The sequence below is a fragment of the Electrona antarctica genome (assembly GCF_951216825.1).
Source record: "Electrona antarctica genome assembly, chromosome: 17".
Classification (NCBI taxonomy): Eukaryota; Metazoa; Chordata; class Actinopteri; order Myctophiformes; family Myctophidae; genus Electrona; species Electrona antarctica.
In genome coordinates, this window is record NC_136798.1 from 5,839,643 (window position 1) to 5,852,856 (window position 13,214).

A 13,214-nucleotide genomic window follows, 5' to 3' on the forward strand; every position below is an offset into this window, starting at 1 on the left:
TTAATGAATGCGGTCGGATAACGGGCGGATTATAAATATGCACGCACGGATTCGGGTGACAAAAAAGCTCATTTGCAGGTCTCTATTGTGTAGGGCAGGGGTTCTCAACGTTTTTGGCCGGGGACCCCCGGAAATGCTTTGGCAATATCTCGGGACCCCTGCCCCGCCCCCTCCCGACCCCCAATATAAATTGACTGCTACAATAACCTTAACCCATTTTGGGCGGGAACCCCTTTGTGTTTTAAGCATTATGTTATAATTTAGCTATTGAAAAATAGCAGATCTACAAGCTCATAGCGCGCCACCGAGTGGCGCGCTACGAGCTTGTAGGTCTGCTATTTTTGAAAAACCGTGAAAAAATGTTTGGGGACCCCCTAAAATAATTTGGCGACCCCCCGAGGGGTCGCGACCCACGGGTTGAGAACCCCTGGTGTAGGGTGTCTAAACAGCACAACATGTATACAGTACAAGTTTCCTTGATAGGAAAAGCATACAGCAGAAGTAATGTAAATTACATTACAGCCACCCTCCTCATTCCACTGAATATATATTACCACGTATAATATATTTTCTGTCAGTCTCTGTAAGACAGTAGGTTTTACCATCTCATGAATCGCTTTATGATTTCAAGCCAATCTGCTGTAGTTGGGTCGGTCTGTAACAATTTAACACAGCAGACGCTAATCGCGTATCAATACGTTATCAATTAATCAAACGTCCGGTGCGAACCACGTATCCATACGTTCTAATCACTTTTTTATAGCATACTTTCATTCATCTTTTTACCCACCCGGACAATGAAGAACCATCCCCCTATCATTGCTGCTTAGTCCCCCTCACGTGATCAAAAAAAAAAAAAAAAAAAAAAAAAAAAACCCTCCCCTCCTGAAAACAGGAGGGCGGGCCGCTTTACGTGTATAAGCCAGTGTAAAATGGATGCGCCCATGCCGATCTAGTCGGTGTGTGAAAAGAATCAAATTTCACCTAACCTCGCCTCACCAGGCTTTCCTCCACCTATTGGCTTTTACCCAACACTATAATACTCGATTCCCCCCTCCCCTCCTGTTTCTCCTGCAGGAGGAGGGCCTTGCGAGATGGGGGCTCATGTCTCGGAAAAAAACATGATGAACGGAACGCTGTTACGCTGCCTAACACATGATCTGCAGATTCTGCACCAGATCGGCATTGCACAACGTCTGCAACACACATGGACAGATGCATGTTTACTTCTTCATACTGTAGCGACCAAACGATCCCCGAGCCTACAATACTACGAACTAACAAACGAACTACAGTATCGAGAGGGGCCGCCATGACAACAGACAGTCTACCGTTGGGGGATCACGTATCGCCATGCAGAGCCGTCATAATCGGAGATCGCTCGGACGTGTGATTGTAACGCTTTTTTATTCATTATAATTGTAGTGATAAGACCGCAATGAACGCGTCGGGACGTAATCGACCCGGGTGTAATGTATAACGAACTTTTCCGCGTCCTAAACCGTGCATGCCCAGGCATGTTCCCCTATACTAGCTTGAAAAACAAAATCAGCTCATGATGACAACGCGTCTCACCGTTATACTATAGTTCTGAACCGAACGGTGGAATGGGACTTTTTATAGCCGTACGATCAAGACTTTTGCTGCCCAATGTGCCCATGACCCCCCCCCCCCAATGTTACTGCGATCAAAACAATGAAAGCAGTGAATCATCATCATCATCTAAAGAAAGCAGAGTTATGAAGGTTTATAGTCAGACATTGACAGGCAGATATAACAATAAACACAATAAATATGCTATACATCCTATACACCGAATGAAAGCCCTGAATGTGTACTTTTACGAGGAAAAGAGTAAACATTGATCCCATGTACAGTTTGTCATAAATTGGTTACTGGGTGGATGCACATTGCGCCCACCAGATATAACTGCAGAGAAGACATGGACCCGAACTCAATATTCACAAAATAAGGCCTATAGCGACATATAAATACTATATACCGTATGAAACAGAAGACTCTGCTTTCATAAGAAAAAAACTTCTACTGTAGTAATAATAAAAATCACACCCATGTGAAGTGAGTGGTGCAACTCTGTCCCATATTCTGTTCTCTGCTTATTCAATACAGCTCGCTATATACGGACTGAGGCAGAAAGTCATGTAAACCTTTTATTTACAGTTTGGTCTGTAAACTTCTACTGTAATAATAAAAATCACACCCCTGTGAAGTGAGCGGTGCAACTGTTCTCTACAGTTGCACCGCGCAACTGTATTGAGGAGTTCACGTCCATGTCTTCTCTGAAGTTATCTGGTGGGCACAAGCTGCATTCAATAACCAATTACTGTCTAACTGTAGATGGGATCAATGTATACTGTTTTCCTCGTAAAAGTACACATTCAGGGCTTTCATTCGGTGTATAGGATGTATAGGATATTTATTGGGTTCAATTTTATATCTGCCTGTCAATGTCTCTGACTTTAAACCATCCATAACTCTGCTCGCTGTTCAAGATAACCACTTCAAGGCAAATGCAGGTGTTGCAAAAAGGTCAATATCTCCAGAATGGAACATGGTAAAATCAAAATGTATTTTTTAAATTGAAGTGGACAAGTTCAGCTTTCTTTTGATGTATGCGTGTGATTCTCGCTATAAGAGAACATTTTGCTGTGGGCCCCCGAACAAGGCCTTTGTGCAATGTTAAACGGTAGCAACATCCAAATAGGCCTGCCGAGATCTTGTAGCAATCAAAGTGTTAAGAGTCTGATCACGTTCTTGAAATACGTATATGAAATTTTCTTTGTTAGATTTTTCTGTTACAAATAGGACAAAGAGCAAAGTTCGATTAAATCACATGGACAGCTATATCTGACCACTTTATTCAATAGGTTGAACAAAGAGGACAGCCAACGGTATCTGGCTGGCCCTTTCATACCTTTCAAAGTTATTATGTGTACGGCGTGCGTGGGTGCAAGCGCGGTACATGCCAAGGCTAACCAACAATCTCATTTTCTATAGTGCTCATGGGCCGTACAGTATGTGCTGTATTGAGTTTTCGTGTCAAAGTGGCTCCTGACGGAGGAGCGCGTGGCCAAGGCGTTTTAGCAGCCCTTTCTCACTTTTGAAATGGTTCGTGTAGCAAAACACGAACTCCCCAAAGAAACACTATCAGACCAAGACAAGTCTCCTAATGGTCTTGATCTTTTTCTCAAGGCCTTTCTTTTTCTGCCCACTTCCCATTTTCCCACCCCATGGCTCTCTTTTCGCGCACCCTTTCTTCTCGCCTTCTCTCCTTTTTCACTTCTCTCTCTCCCTTCACCACTTTCCATGAAGCTGTGCCTTTGTTGCTGTCGAGAGGTGACAAGTTAAAAGTCCTCAACAGTTGTTTATGGTGACGTAAACAGTAACACATTAACCATCCCCATTCCACTATCCACTCTAGTTCATTCCCGTCTGCAGTTGAAAAGATGTAAAGGTCAGAGGCGTATCTACAATAAGGCGAGGGCAGGCGGCCGCCTGTCTAAATCCATTTCTGGCATACAATGAGAAAAAAAGACGACAAAAACAAGACCTGAGAACTATTAATGGACAGCTGCTTGGCCGTTGCGGTAGAGCGCAACCCTCAATCACCCATTGGAATGTAAATGCATGCCTTTCAGCCTTTGTATTCTACTCGTCTGGCAGGTATATCTCTTTGGAAACCTTTAGTGCTACGATTGTGCGCGGGGAGACGACAATTAACACTTATCTTGCCTGCCCAAAACGTAATTCCTGGATACGCCACTGGTAAAGGTAATGTAAATACAATCACGCCATTGATTTGCAGGATCAGACAAATTGAAATGACACATTAGTGACAACTGGTCTAGTGTTTAATGATGTGATGGGTATTCTGATGGAGACAAAGCTGCCCACGGCTTAGCCAGCATAAGCAGGACCAGGTGAATCAAAATTCTAACAATTCTGACATAAAGCTTTACTGTGCGTGTTTAAGGTTTTAAAGCTGAAAGCTTTGTGGATTAAAAACTAGGTACCAATGTAGTGACATCTGCAAACTGTTTGTTTTCACTTTAAATATTGTGACTTAACAGTACTTTGCTGAATTGCTGTGCATCTAAGTATAAATGCGCCACGTCTCTGTCTCTGTCTCTGTGTCTGTAAGGTTGTAATGGAACTCGAGAACAGTTTGCCGTGCCCAGCCTTGAGTCGGTGGCATACACCGTTGTCCCTGCCTGAATTTTCATTTTGTTTCACTTCATTATTCAGACTGAAAGCCCTCCCCACGGCAGCCGTTTCTGGGATGGGCGTTGTCAAAGCGACAGTCCTCGGCAATTGGTTCACAGGCCCTGACAACTCCCACAAGGGACAACTCCCACCGATAAAAAGCACACACCTAGCAGAGGGTCCCTGACAGCACTGGCGACCATGTGCTGAGTGAATCTGTGCCTTAATGAGTGGTTTGAAGCAGGCCATACTGTACATACCCAATGTGTCTGGGACCTTTTCCCCCCAGTCCCCAGACAGGGTTTTGGGCTTAGTGGGTAACATTGGCTCCACTTCGGACTTCGGTCGCAAGGAAGGCACCTCTCCATTGTGTCTAGAGTAGAGAAAGAAACAGGAACGGAAGAAAAAAAGAAATCTTAACACAGCACACGTGTCCGTGTCAGTGATTGGCCCGGCGGAGCGATTTAAAAACAAACAAAAAAAACACAGCATGTCTTGAAAAGGTAATACAGTATATTATAAGTAAAATGAGAAAAGGCCGCACACATGTAGCCACGATGCTGTATATTTATTGACAAGAATCCAACGTTTCGACCTTTCGGCCTTCTTCAGGGAATGATTCTTCATTCCCTGAAGAAGGCCGAAAGGTCGAAACGTTGGATTCTTGTCATTCCCTGAAGAAGGCCGAAACGTTGAATTCTTGTCAATAAATATACAGCATCGTGGCTATACGTGTGTGCGGCCTTTTCTCATTTTTACTTATTTACTGCCTTAGGCCAGCACCTAACCAACACTGGTGTGCGCCCTTTCCTGCTTTATCTACCAATACAGTATATAACAAAAAAATCCTGGCAAGGGGAGAACAGGGGGCGAAATAAATCCAGCAGTGTTTGACTTAAATGGCGGGAGAGCAGAGAGACATTACTTACTTGATGAGTAAGCTAGATGAAGGAGTGAGAGGCTTGTCTGGTCTCTTAGGAGGAATGCTGCCCGGTCGACCCTTGCCGGGTGGAGGGACAGGCTTCTTGGGTGGCACCACAGGGGCAGCAGGCTTAGATGGTAGTACTGGCACAACTTTGTCAACTTGAGAAAAGAATTAAGAGGGAAGAGACGAGAGGAGGAAGACATTACTTTATTTATTACACTGTTGCAATGTCAGCATTGTCAAGACTTTATCACGTGGCAGCAGGCTGCAGTCAACGTAAATGTAAGAAATGTTAATTATTTTTAATCCTAGTCAAACAAGAATGTTTGACTAGGATTAAACAGAATTAACCCCTTTTGGGCGGGAACCCCATTTGGTGTTTTAAACATTGTTATAATTTAGCTATTGAAAAATAGCAGATCGACAAGCTCATAGCGCGCCACCGAGTGGCACGCTATGAGCTTGTAGACTTGCTCAGTATATAAGTGCAACAGCAGGTGGTCACATCGAGGGAATGAGCCAGAAAACGGAATTGGATTTTTCAGCTTTCCAGCATGGAGACGGAATCAAGGAACCCAGATTGGTCTGCTATTTTTGAAAAATCGTGAAAATGTGGCACAAATCTTTGAAAATATATTCTTTCAGAGTGAACGTTTTTAACTCAAATCTTTGCTTCTGAGGGGTTCCTGGAAGTAACAACATATTTTCAGATGGGGGTCAGTGGCCAAATACATATCATTTTGGGGGTCCTTGACATGAAATATTGAGCACCACCGATACAGAAACATGAGGTATTTCAGAAAACTGTCAGAATTTAGAAGACATTTTTTAAATTTCGACGTCAGGCCTACATGGGTTAAGCCATTGACATAAAAAAGCGCACCATCATCCAACCCTCATCTCTCACGCACACACCTCAAGAGCAGGCACTGTATAAATTCCCTCACACACACAGAATAGAACACCCTTTATTACCAATAAGAGATTTGTGTTGCATTGTGCAATGTTGTGACAACCCAACAGAACAATTAACCCATTTTGGGCGGGAACCCCTTTTGGTGTTCTAAGCATTATGTTATACTTTAGATATTGCAAAATAGCAGATCTACAAGCTCATAGCGCGGCACCGAGTGGCGTGATACAAGCTTGTAGGTCTGCTATTTTTGAAAAATCGTGAAAATGTGCCTCAAATCTTTGAATATATATTATTACAGAGTGGACATTTTAACTCAAATCTTTGCTTCTGGGGGGGTCCCTGGAACAACATATTTTCAGATGGGGGTCGGCGGCCAATTACATATATTTTTGGGGTCCTTGACATGAAAATGTTTGAGAACCACTGACATAGAAACATATGTTTTTCAGAAAACTGTCAGGCTTCCCTGGTTTCCCACTCCAAGTATAACAATATACGGTGTAACACAGCCACAACAACCTTGGTGATGTCTCATTCTCTACCAGATTATGATAATGAGCTATTTTAGCAAGGTAATCTCAAAGTAGAGTGACAAATACACATCCGTATCCATTCAGATGCATTTCGTACATGCACGCACTTACGGAATTTGTATTATACGTCTTCATTCTTAATGAGAATGTTTTATGTAAGTTTCATGTATTACCTATAGAAACCTCAGGGATGACTGTATGAATTTACTGGGGTTTAAGCAGTTTATGAACACATCATGGTGGTTAATCCATCTTATTTACAACACAGGGCACAATGAACTCAAACCTCAATGGGATGTTTAGTTGCATTGAATGTGTTGCATGTGTTGCATCACCAAACATTTGCTCGTCCACATAGGACGTAAATTCTCCATTCATTGTCAATGGGAATTCAATGTTTGTGTAAGACGAAAATCTACGCCAAATAGCTGAATATAGGAGGGGCTAGCGCGCACTTGTGCAGGAAACAAGGTACAAATCTGGGTTAGAAGAGGAACGTTACATAGTTCTGCTTTATAATTCACTAGCGATTTGGCCTGACTATTTTAAAGAGATAAAGCATTTTTTGCTGAATACCGTTATCAGATTTGCTCTTTCACCCAAAATCACTTCCTGACCACGTTGGTGATTTGCACCTACTAAGAAAGGTCCAATTTTCCACTTATCGAATATAAGCGCCAGCTTAATCTAATAATACATCCAATTCATATAGCGCTTTTCTCAGTACTCAAAAGTCACTTTACAAAGCAAAGCTTACAAAGCAAAGAAAATAACTTAAGGCAAAAAACTAAGCAAACAGGAAAGGAAAAGGATTTGCAGGGAAGAGAAGTCACTCAGAGACTAAGAAACATCAAAAGAAATGAGGAAAGAACGAAGAGAGAGGAAAATAGAAGGTGGTGACTCTTCTTCAATTTACTCAGTCGGATTCAGATTATTTACATGGGGTATACTAACACAGAAATCATTACATCATGATCATCAGTGGTTGCAAGAGACAGAAAGAGACTTTGCAGCAGTGTTCAGCACTTCAATTACGTTCAATCAATCAATCGAACCCCCCCCCCCCCCAGAGGGAAAAGGTCAGTTATAAAAATGTGCAAGAAGGATGCCATCTTCCAGGGCAGCAGGAGGTTCTTCTTCCGCTTGCCTTAACCGAGGATTCAGAAGCAGACACAGAAGCCCGGAGAACAGCGGGCATGCGTGCAGCTTCAAGACAGGACTGTCACTGCTCATAACCGCCGACCCGGAAGACGCCTGTTCAGCTCAACTAAAATGCCACCGCAAAGTTCTTTACGGCTCACAGTCATTCCAAGGATCCAGGAAATATTCTATATAATACAGGGATTGTGATGGATGGTGTTACCCAGTCATTCCAAGGATCCAGGAAATATTCTATATTATACAGGGATTGTGATGGATGGTGTGGAGGCATTGGTTGGAAAATGTCACCTCTGGCAATAATGCATTAAAAAAAATAAGAGTATGTGTGAGATTTCTAGCTTACTGGTACATCTAGGCTGTCGTAGACTTGTTCACTAAAACAACAGACTTTCTCTGCCATTGTCCTTCCTGTGAAGGACAATGGTAGAGCATATCAGAATAGATTATCCGCTGAGATCTACTGCGCGTGCCTTTAACATCGAAACATCTTTGCTTGCTCAGTCAAAGGATGCTGGAGTGGCTTAAGTGCCTTCAGTCGAATGTAAAGATAATATTAACATAATCGGGTCACCTTCTTCTATGAAAAGTAAGCTTGCGACAACCATAGCAGTATTCAAATTACTTCTCGAAATAAGTTCATACAGAGAGACATATGATTTGTTTTATCAGTTTTTATCAGTCAGTCTATCTGGAGTTATCTCGCAAACCACTGATCAGCGCCCAATGTCTTGTTCTCGCTGCTTATGCACACTGCCAGTAAGAAGTACCTCTTAGTCTATACTATATCATTCGGATGTAGGAACAAATTCAGCAGGTCCATTAGTGTTTGGGTAATCATTAACAGAAATATAGATATCACAACATATTTCCCAGGTCCATTAGCGTTCAGGTCCATTATACTAGCTCATGTAAACAACAGACAAGCAAACATAAAACATCTGTTCCTGGCTGGCACACACCAGTGGAAAATCCAATCAAAGTTCTGGATGTCATTGATACTAACAATCAGAAGTCTTGCCCGCTCACACATACAAACAGGACAATACAGCAAAGCGCAGTGTGGATCTGATTTGGTATGTTAGAGGGGTGTGTGTGTGTGTGTGTGTGTGTGTGTGCATCTTGAATGGGTGTTATGCATACAAACAAGGAATGTACATAGCACGCCATGATAGAATAGTGGAACTCATAGCAAAGGACATATCAAAATACCATGCATCTTCAGTGAGAATGTACAAACATTCCAGGGTCATTCCATCCATGTTTCAACTCTGTGATAACCCAGACATGCTTACATCTTTGACAGCTAATACACCAGATGTTGTTATGGTTGATGAAGAGTCCAGGGAAGTGTCTGTATTAGAGATGGCCTGCACCTTTGACCACAGCCTAGAGGAAGCCTTTATGACCAAGGTCAATAAATACCAACCACTTCTAAATACCATCTCAGAGCTGGGCTATAGTAGCCTTGCCGAGCCATGAGGCCCATAGGGCAGGAGCCTATCTCCTGTTTCTGTAGCGTGAGGCAGCTTGATGTACAAGTACACCCCCTGGACATGACGCTAGTATGTCGCAGGGACTTACCCCCAATCCAACCCTTGATGCTGAGTGTCAAGCAGGGAGGCACTGGGTCCCATTTTTAGAGTCTTTGGTATGACCCGGCCGGGGATTGAACCACAACCTTCCAGTCTCAGGGCGGACACTCTAACCACAAGGCCACTGAGCTGGTATCTGAGCTGGTATGAGCTGGGCTATAGGTGCAGACTATTTGTTTTTATATTCGGCAGCCTAGGGCATACCCACAGAGGGTTCCAACAACTTGGGATGCCCAAAAAGGAGGCAAAAAGGCTGGCAGGTGCCTCTGCTATAATCGGCGGCCGTATGGCGGAGACGCTGCTACTTATACCCATAGATATATAGCTGAGTGACATGCCTGTTGTACCATGAAAACACATGATTTTGTAAGTGTAACTCTACTGCACCTGTACTATTTGTGGCCTTGTTTGCATCTCCTTTGTGTGGGCATAAATACATGGTTAATGTGTGTGTGTGTGTGTGTGTGTGTGTGTGTGTGTGTGTGTGTGTGTGTGTGTGTGTGTGGTTTCAACAATACACCACTGGTTAATCATCAGTGAAGGCAGGCTGCTGTACCGAGCAACGAGCTCAGCACACTCTACACACCAAGCAAACTTAACAGTGGTATCGTATGACAACGGCTTCTTATATAGATGACAATGTGTCTACATTCAGGCTTGTTGATATATGGTTCAGTTGTACTATGTGTATTGTGTATGGTTCACTTGGAGTAAATTCAATTGACTTGATGATTTGTATAATATTATTTTTGAGGAGTGCTAGCCCCCTCCTATGTCCAGCTTTGAGGGTTTGTGTAAACACAAACATTGAAAGCAAAACCTTGTTTGTTCGATGTATTGTTTGATTGGCCAGAATGAGATGATGTATGATGATAAGAGCGCCCCTCACTTCACACGGGTGTGTTTGTTTTGGAGTACAGTGCAGTCAACTGTTACATACTACAATCAAATAGAGAGTAATTAAAAAACATCTATCCAACCATATAAATCAAATCAATAATCAAATGGAGAATCATGATGAATGGCATGACCACAAGAATCTAATTTAATTGTATCATGCAATTAATGACTTTTCCACGCCTAGTGTACATACATATAAATTATGTATATCACGTTACATATCACATTAATTACAGACAACATTTATCACCTCACCCAAGGTATTGTATTAGTGCGTAATTATACTTCTTAAGCGGTGTCTGGAGATTAGAAGCAAGATGGATTACTCAGAGGCTGATTAGAAAACACAACGTTAGCTTGTTTCAGTCAGCCATTGGGGAATCCCCAATGGCTGACTGAAACAAGCTGTCTTTCTTGTGTCAAAGGCTGTGTTCACGTTCCAAGAAAAAGTATTCTCAGAATTGTCAATTGTGGGCCTTTTGTAAAGGTAATGGGTCGCACACAAGTGGGGTGGGTAGACTGCAGGCTGCTCTAGTGCAGGGGTTCTCAACCCGTGGGTCGCAACCCCTCGGGGGGTCGCCAAAATATTTTAGGGGGTCCCCAAATTATTTTCAAAAAATAAAAAATAAATAAAAACATTCACGATTTTTCAAAAATAGCAGACCTACAAGCTCGTAGCGCGCCGCGCTATGAGCTTGTAGATCTGCTATTTTTCAATAGCTAAATTATAACAATGCTTAAAACACCAAAAGGGGTTCCCGCCCAAAATGGTTTAAGGTTATTGTAGCAGTCAATTTATATTGGGGGTCGGGAGGGGGCGGGGCGGGGGTCCCGAGACATTGCCAAAGCATTTCCGGGGGTCCCCGGCCAAAAACGTTGAGAACCCCTGCTCTAGTGTATAGTATGTGACTGTGCACACTCACGTTGTCACAACTTGTAAGTGCCCATCAGGCCCATACACAATGACATAACATCAGTTACATAACATTTTTTTTATAAATCAATAGATCAATTCATTCTTTTTTGGGGGCATATAGGATACATTTAAAATATCACTGTAAATCTTGATTTACTAATTTGCACACTACACAAAATGTGGTTCAGTGAAATTGACCACATCAGGTCATGAATTCCCCTGCATAGAAGTAGCTGCCAGTCATTGATAATCAAAAAACGCTCTGAAGATTAGCGTCTGGAGGCCAGGATTAATTAATTTGCTTTATTACATGGCTTGGTTGAATGCCTGATTCTGATTGGTCAATCGCTGAATTCAGCGGTGAGTTATGTGTTGATAATGACCGCTCCGCTGTATAACAGACCTCTGCCTAATCAAACCCTCTGAGCAGTGGCGTAACTAGACGTCACTGGGCCCTGACGCAGGCTGATCAGCGAGTGCCCCCGACAAACCCAACCCAACCCCCAGCCCCCCCCCCCCCCCCCCCCCGCACGATCGCAGTTGTGACGGACGGTACCTGTCGCAATTGTGAACAGAGTAGCAGCTGCAGGCTGTAAAAACAAGCCCCAAACTGCGTTTTGGTTTATAAACAGCAGGGCACTGTACAATTGTAGTGATTTGTGCACGTACCTGGCTGTCGGGACACGGGACTGGGAAAGCCCACTGCATGCACACTCGCGGTGCGCCACAGACACTACTGACTTCCTTCACATTATTAGACTACAGCCCTACGCTCTAACAGAGCTGTTGGGAGGGAGGTGGGGCACATGTGTGGCTGTGTGTGCTATAGCAGCAGCCACCACTAGGCTCCGCCAAAGTTTGTTCAACTCAACTGTCATTGCATCTCTGTATTATAATTTCAGAGACGGCACAGGTGGGCGGCCGCGTGCCCCCCTTGCCTCTGGGCCCCCACGTGGCCGCGTGCCCCCCTTGCCTCTGGGCCCCCACGTGGCCGCGTGCCCCCCTTGCCTCTGGGCCCCCACGTGGCCGCGTGCCCCCCTTGCCTCTGGGCCCCCACGTGGCCGCGTGCCCCCCTTGCCTCTGGGCCCCCACGTGGCCGCGTGCTTCCCTTGCCTCTGGGCCCCCACGTGGCCGCGTGCCCCCCTTGCCTCTGGGCCCCCACGTGGCCGCGTGCCCCCCTTGCCTCTGGGCCCCCACGTGGCCGCGTGCCCCCCTTGCCTCTGGGCCCCCACGTGGCCGCGTGCCCCCCTTGCCTCTGGGCCCCCACGTGGCCGCGTGCCCCCCTTGCCTCTGGGCCCCCACGTGGCCGTGTGCCCCCCTTGCCTCTGGGCCCCCACGTGGCCGTGTGCCCCCCTTGCCTCTGGGCCCCCACGTGGCCGTGTGCCCCCCTTGCCTCTGGGCCCCCACGTGGCCGTGTGCCCCCCTTGCCTCTGGGCCCCCACGTGGCCGTGTGCCCCCCTCTGGGCCCCCACGTGGCCGTGTGCCCCCCTCTGGGCCCCCACGTGGCCGTGTGCCCCCCTCTGGGCCCCCACGTGGCCGTGTGCCCCCCTTGCCTCTGGGCCCCCACGCAGTTGCGTTGTCTGCGTCACGGTAGTTACGCCCCTGCCTCTGAGCACCAGCTGCGCCCCGCTTGATTTACTGCTGTTTCCAACATGACAGCCATGTAAACACACACACACACACACACACACTAGTGACACACAATGTCATTTACAGCTAAACATTGCTCTCAAAAATGTTTTTGAAAACATTTGAGCGAGAAATAGACGAAGCAGTACCCGAAAATTTGTTGTGTTTTGGGTCAATGTATTAATTTATGTTAGGTAGCCATGTAATAAGCGGGATAATATCTGGCTAGGTGGTCATTGTCGGGATATAATTCACCTTCAGGGAGTTTAACCACCTCGGGGTTAAACTCCCTGAAGGTGAATTATATCCCGACAATGACCACCTAGCCAGATATTATCCCTTACATAATTCACGCCAGCCTAAATCAACTGCAGATTTAATCGACTAAAATCTTATGATAGTCGACTAAAACCAGACT

General features: G+C 44.9%; 1 protein-coding gene across 2 annotated transcripts in view; it reads right to left on the reverse strand.

The window, feature by feature from the left end:
• The window catches only part of cd2ap (CD2-associated protein), a gene marked incomplete at its 5' end in the record, with an annotated part of 122,138 nt that overhangs the window by 18,859 nt on the left and 90,065 nt on the right, over positions 1 to 13,214 (reverse strand). For both annotated transcript variants that reach the window (XM_079525438.1, XM_079525437.1), the window contains 2 exons: positions 4,485 to 4,597; positions 5,154 to 5,307. In XM_079525438.1, coding sequence (XP_079381564.1) covers positions 4,485 to 4,597; positions 5,154 to 5,307 — 267 coding nt within the window. The remainder of the gene's footprint in view (positions 1 to 4,484; positions 4,598 to 5,153; positions 5,308 to 13,214) is intronic.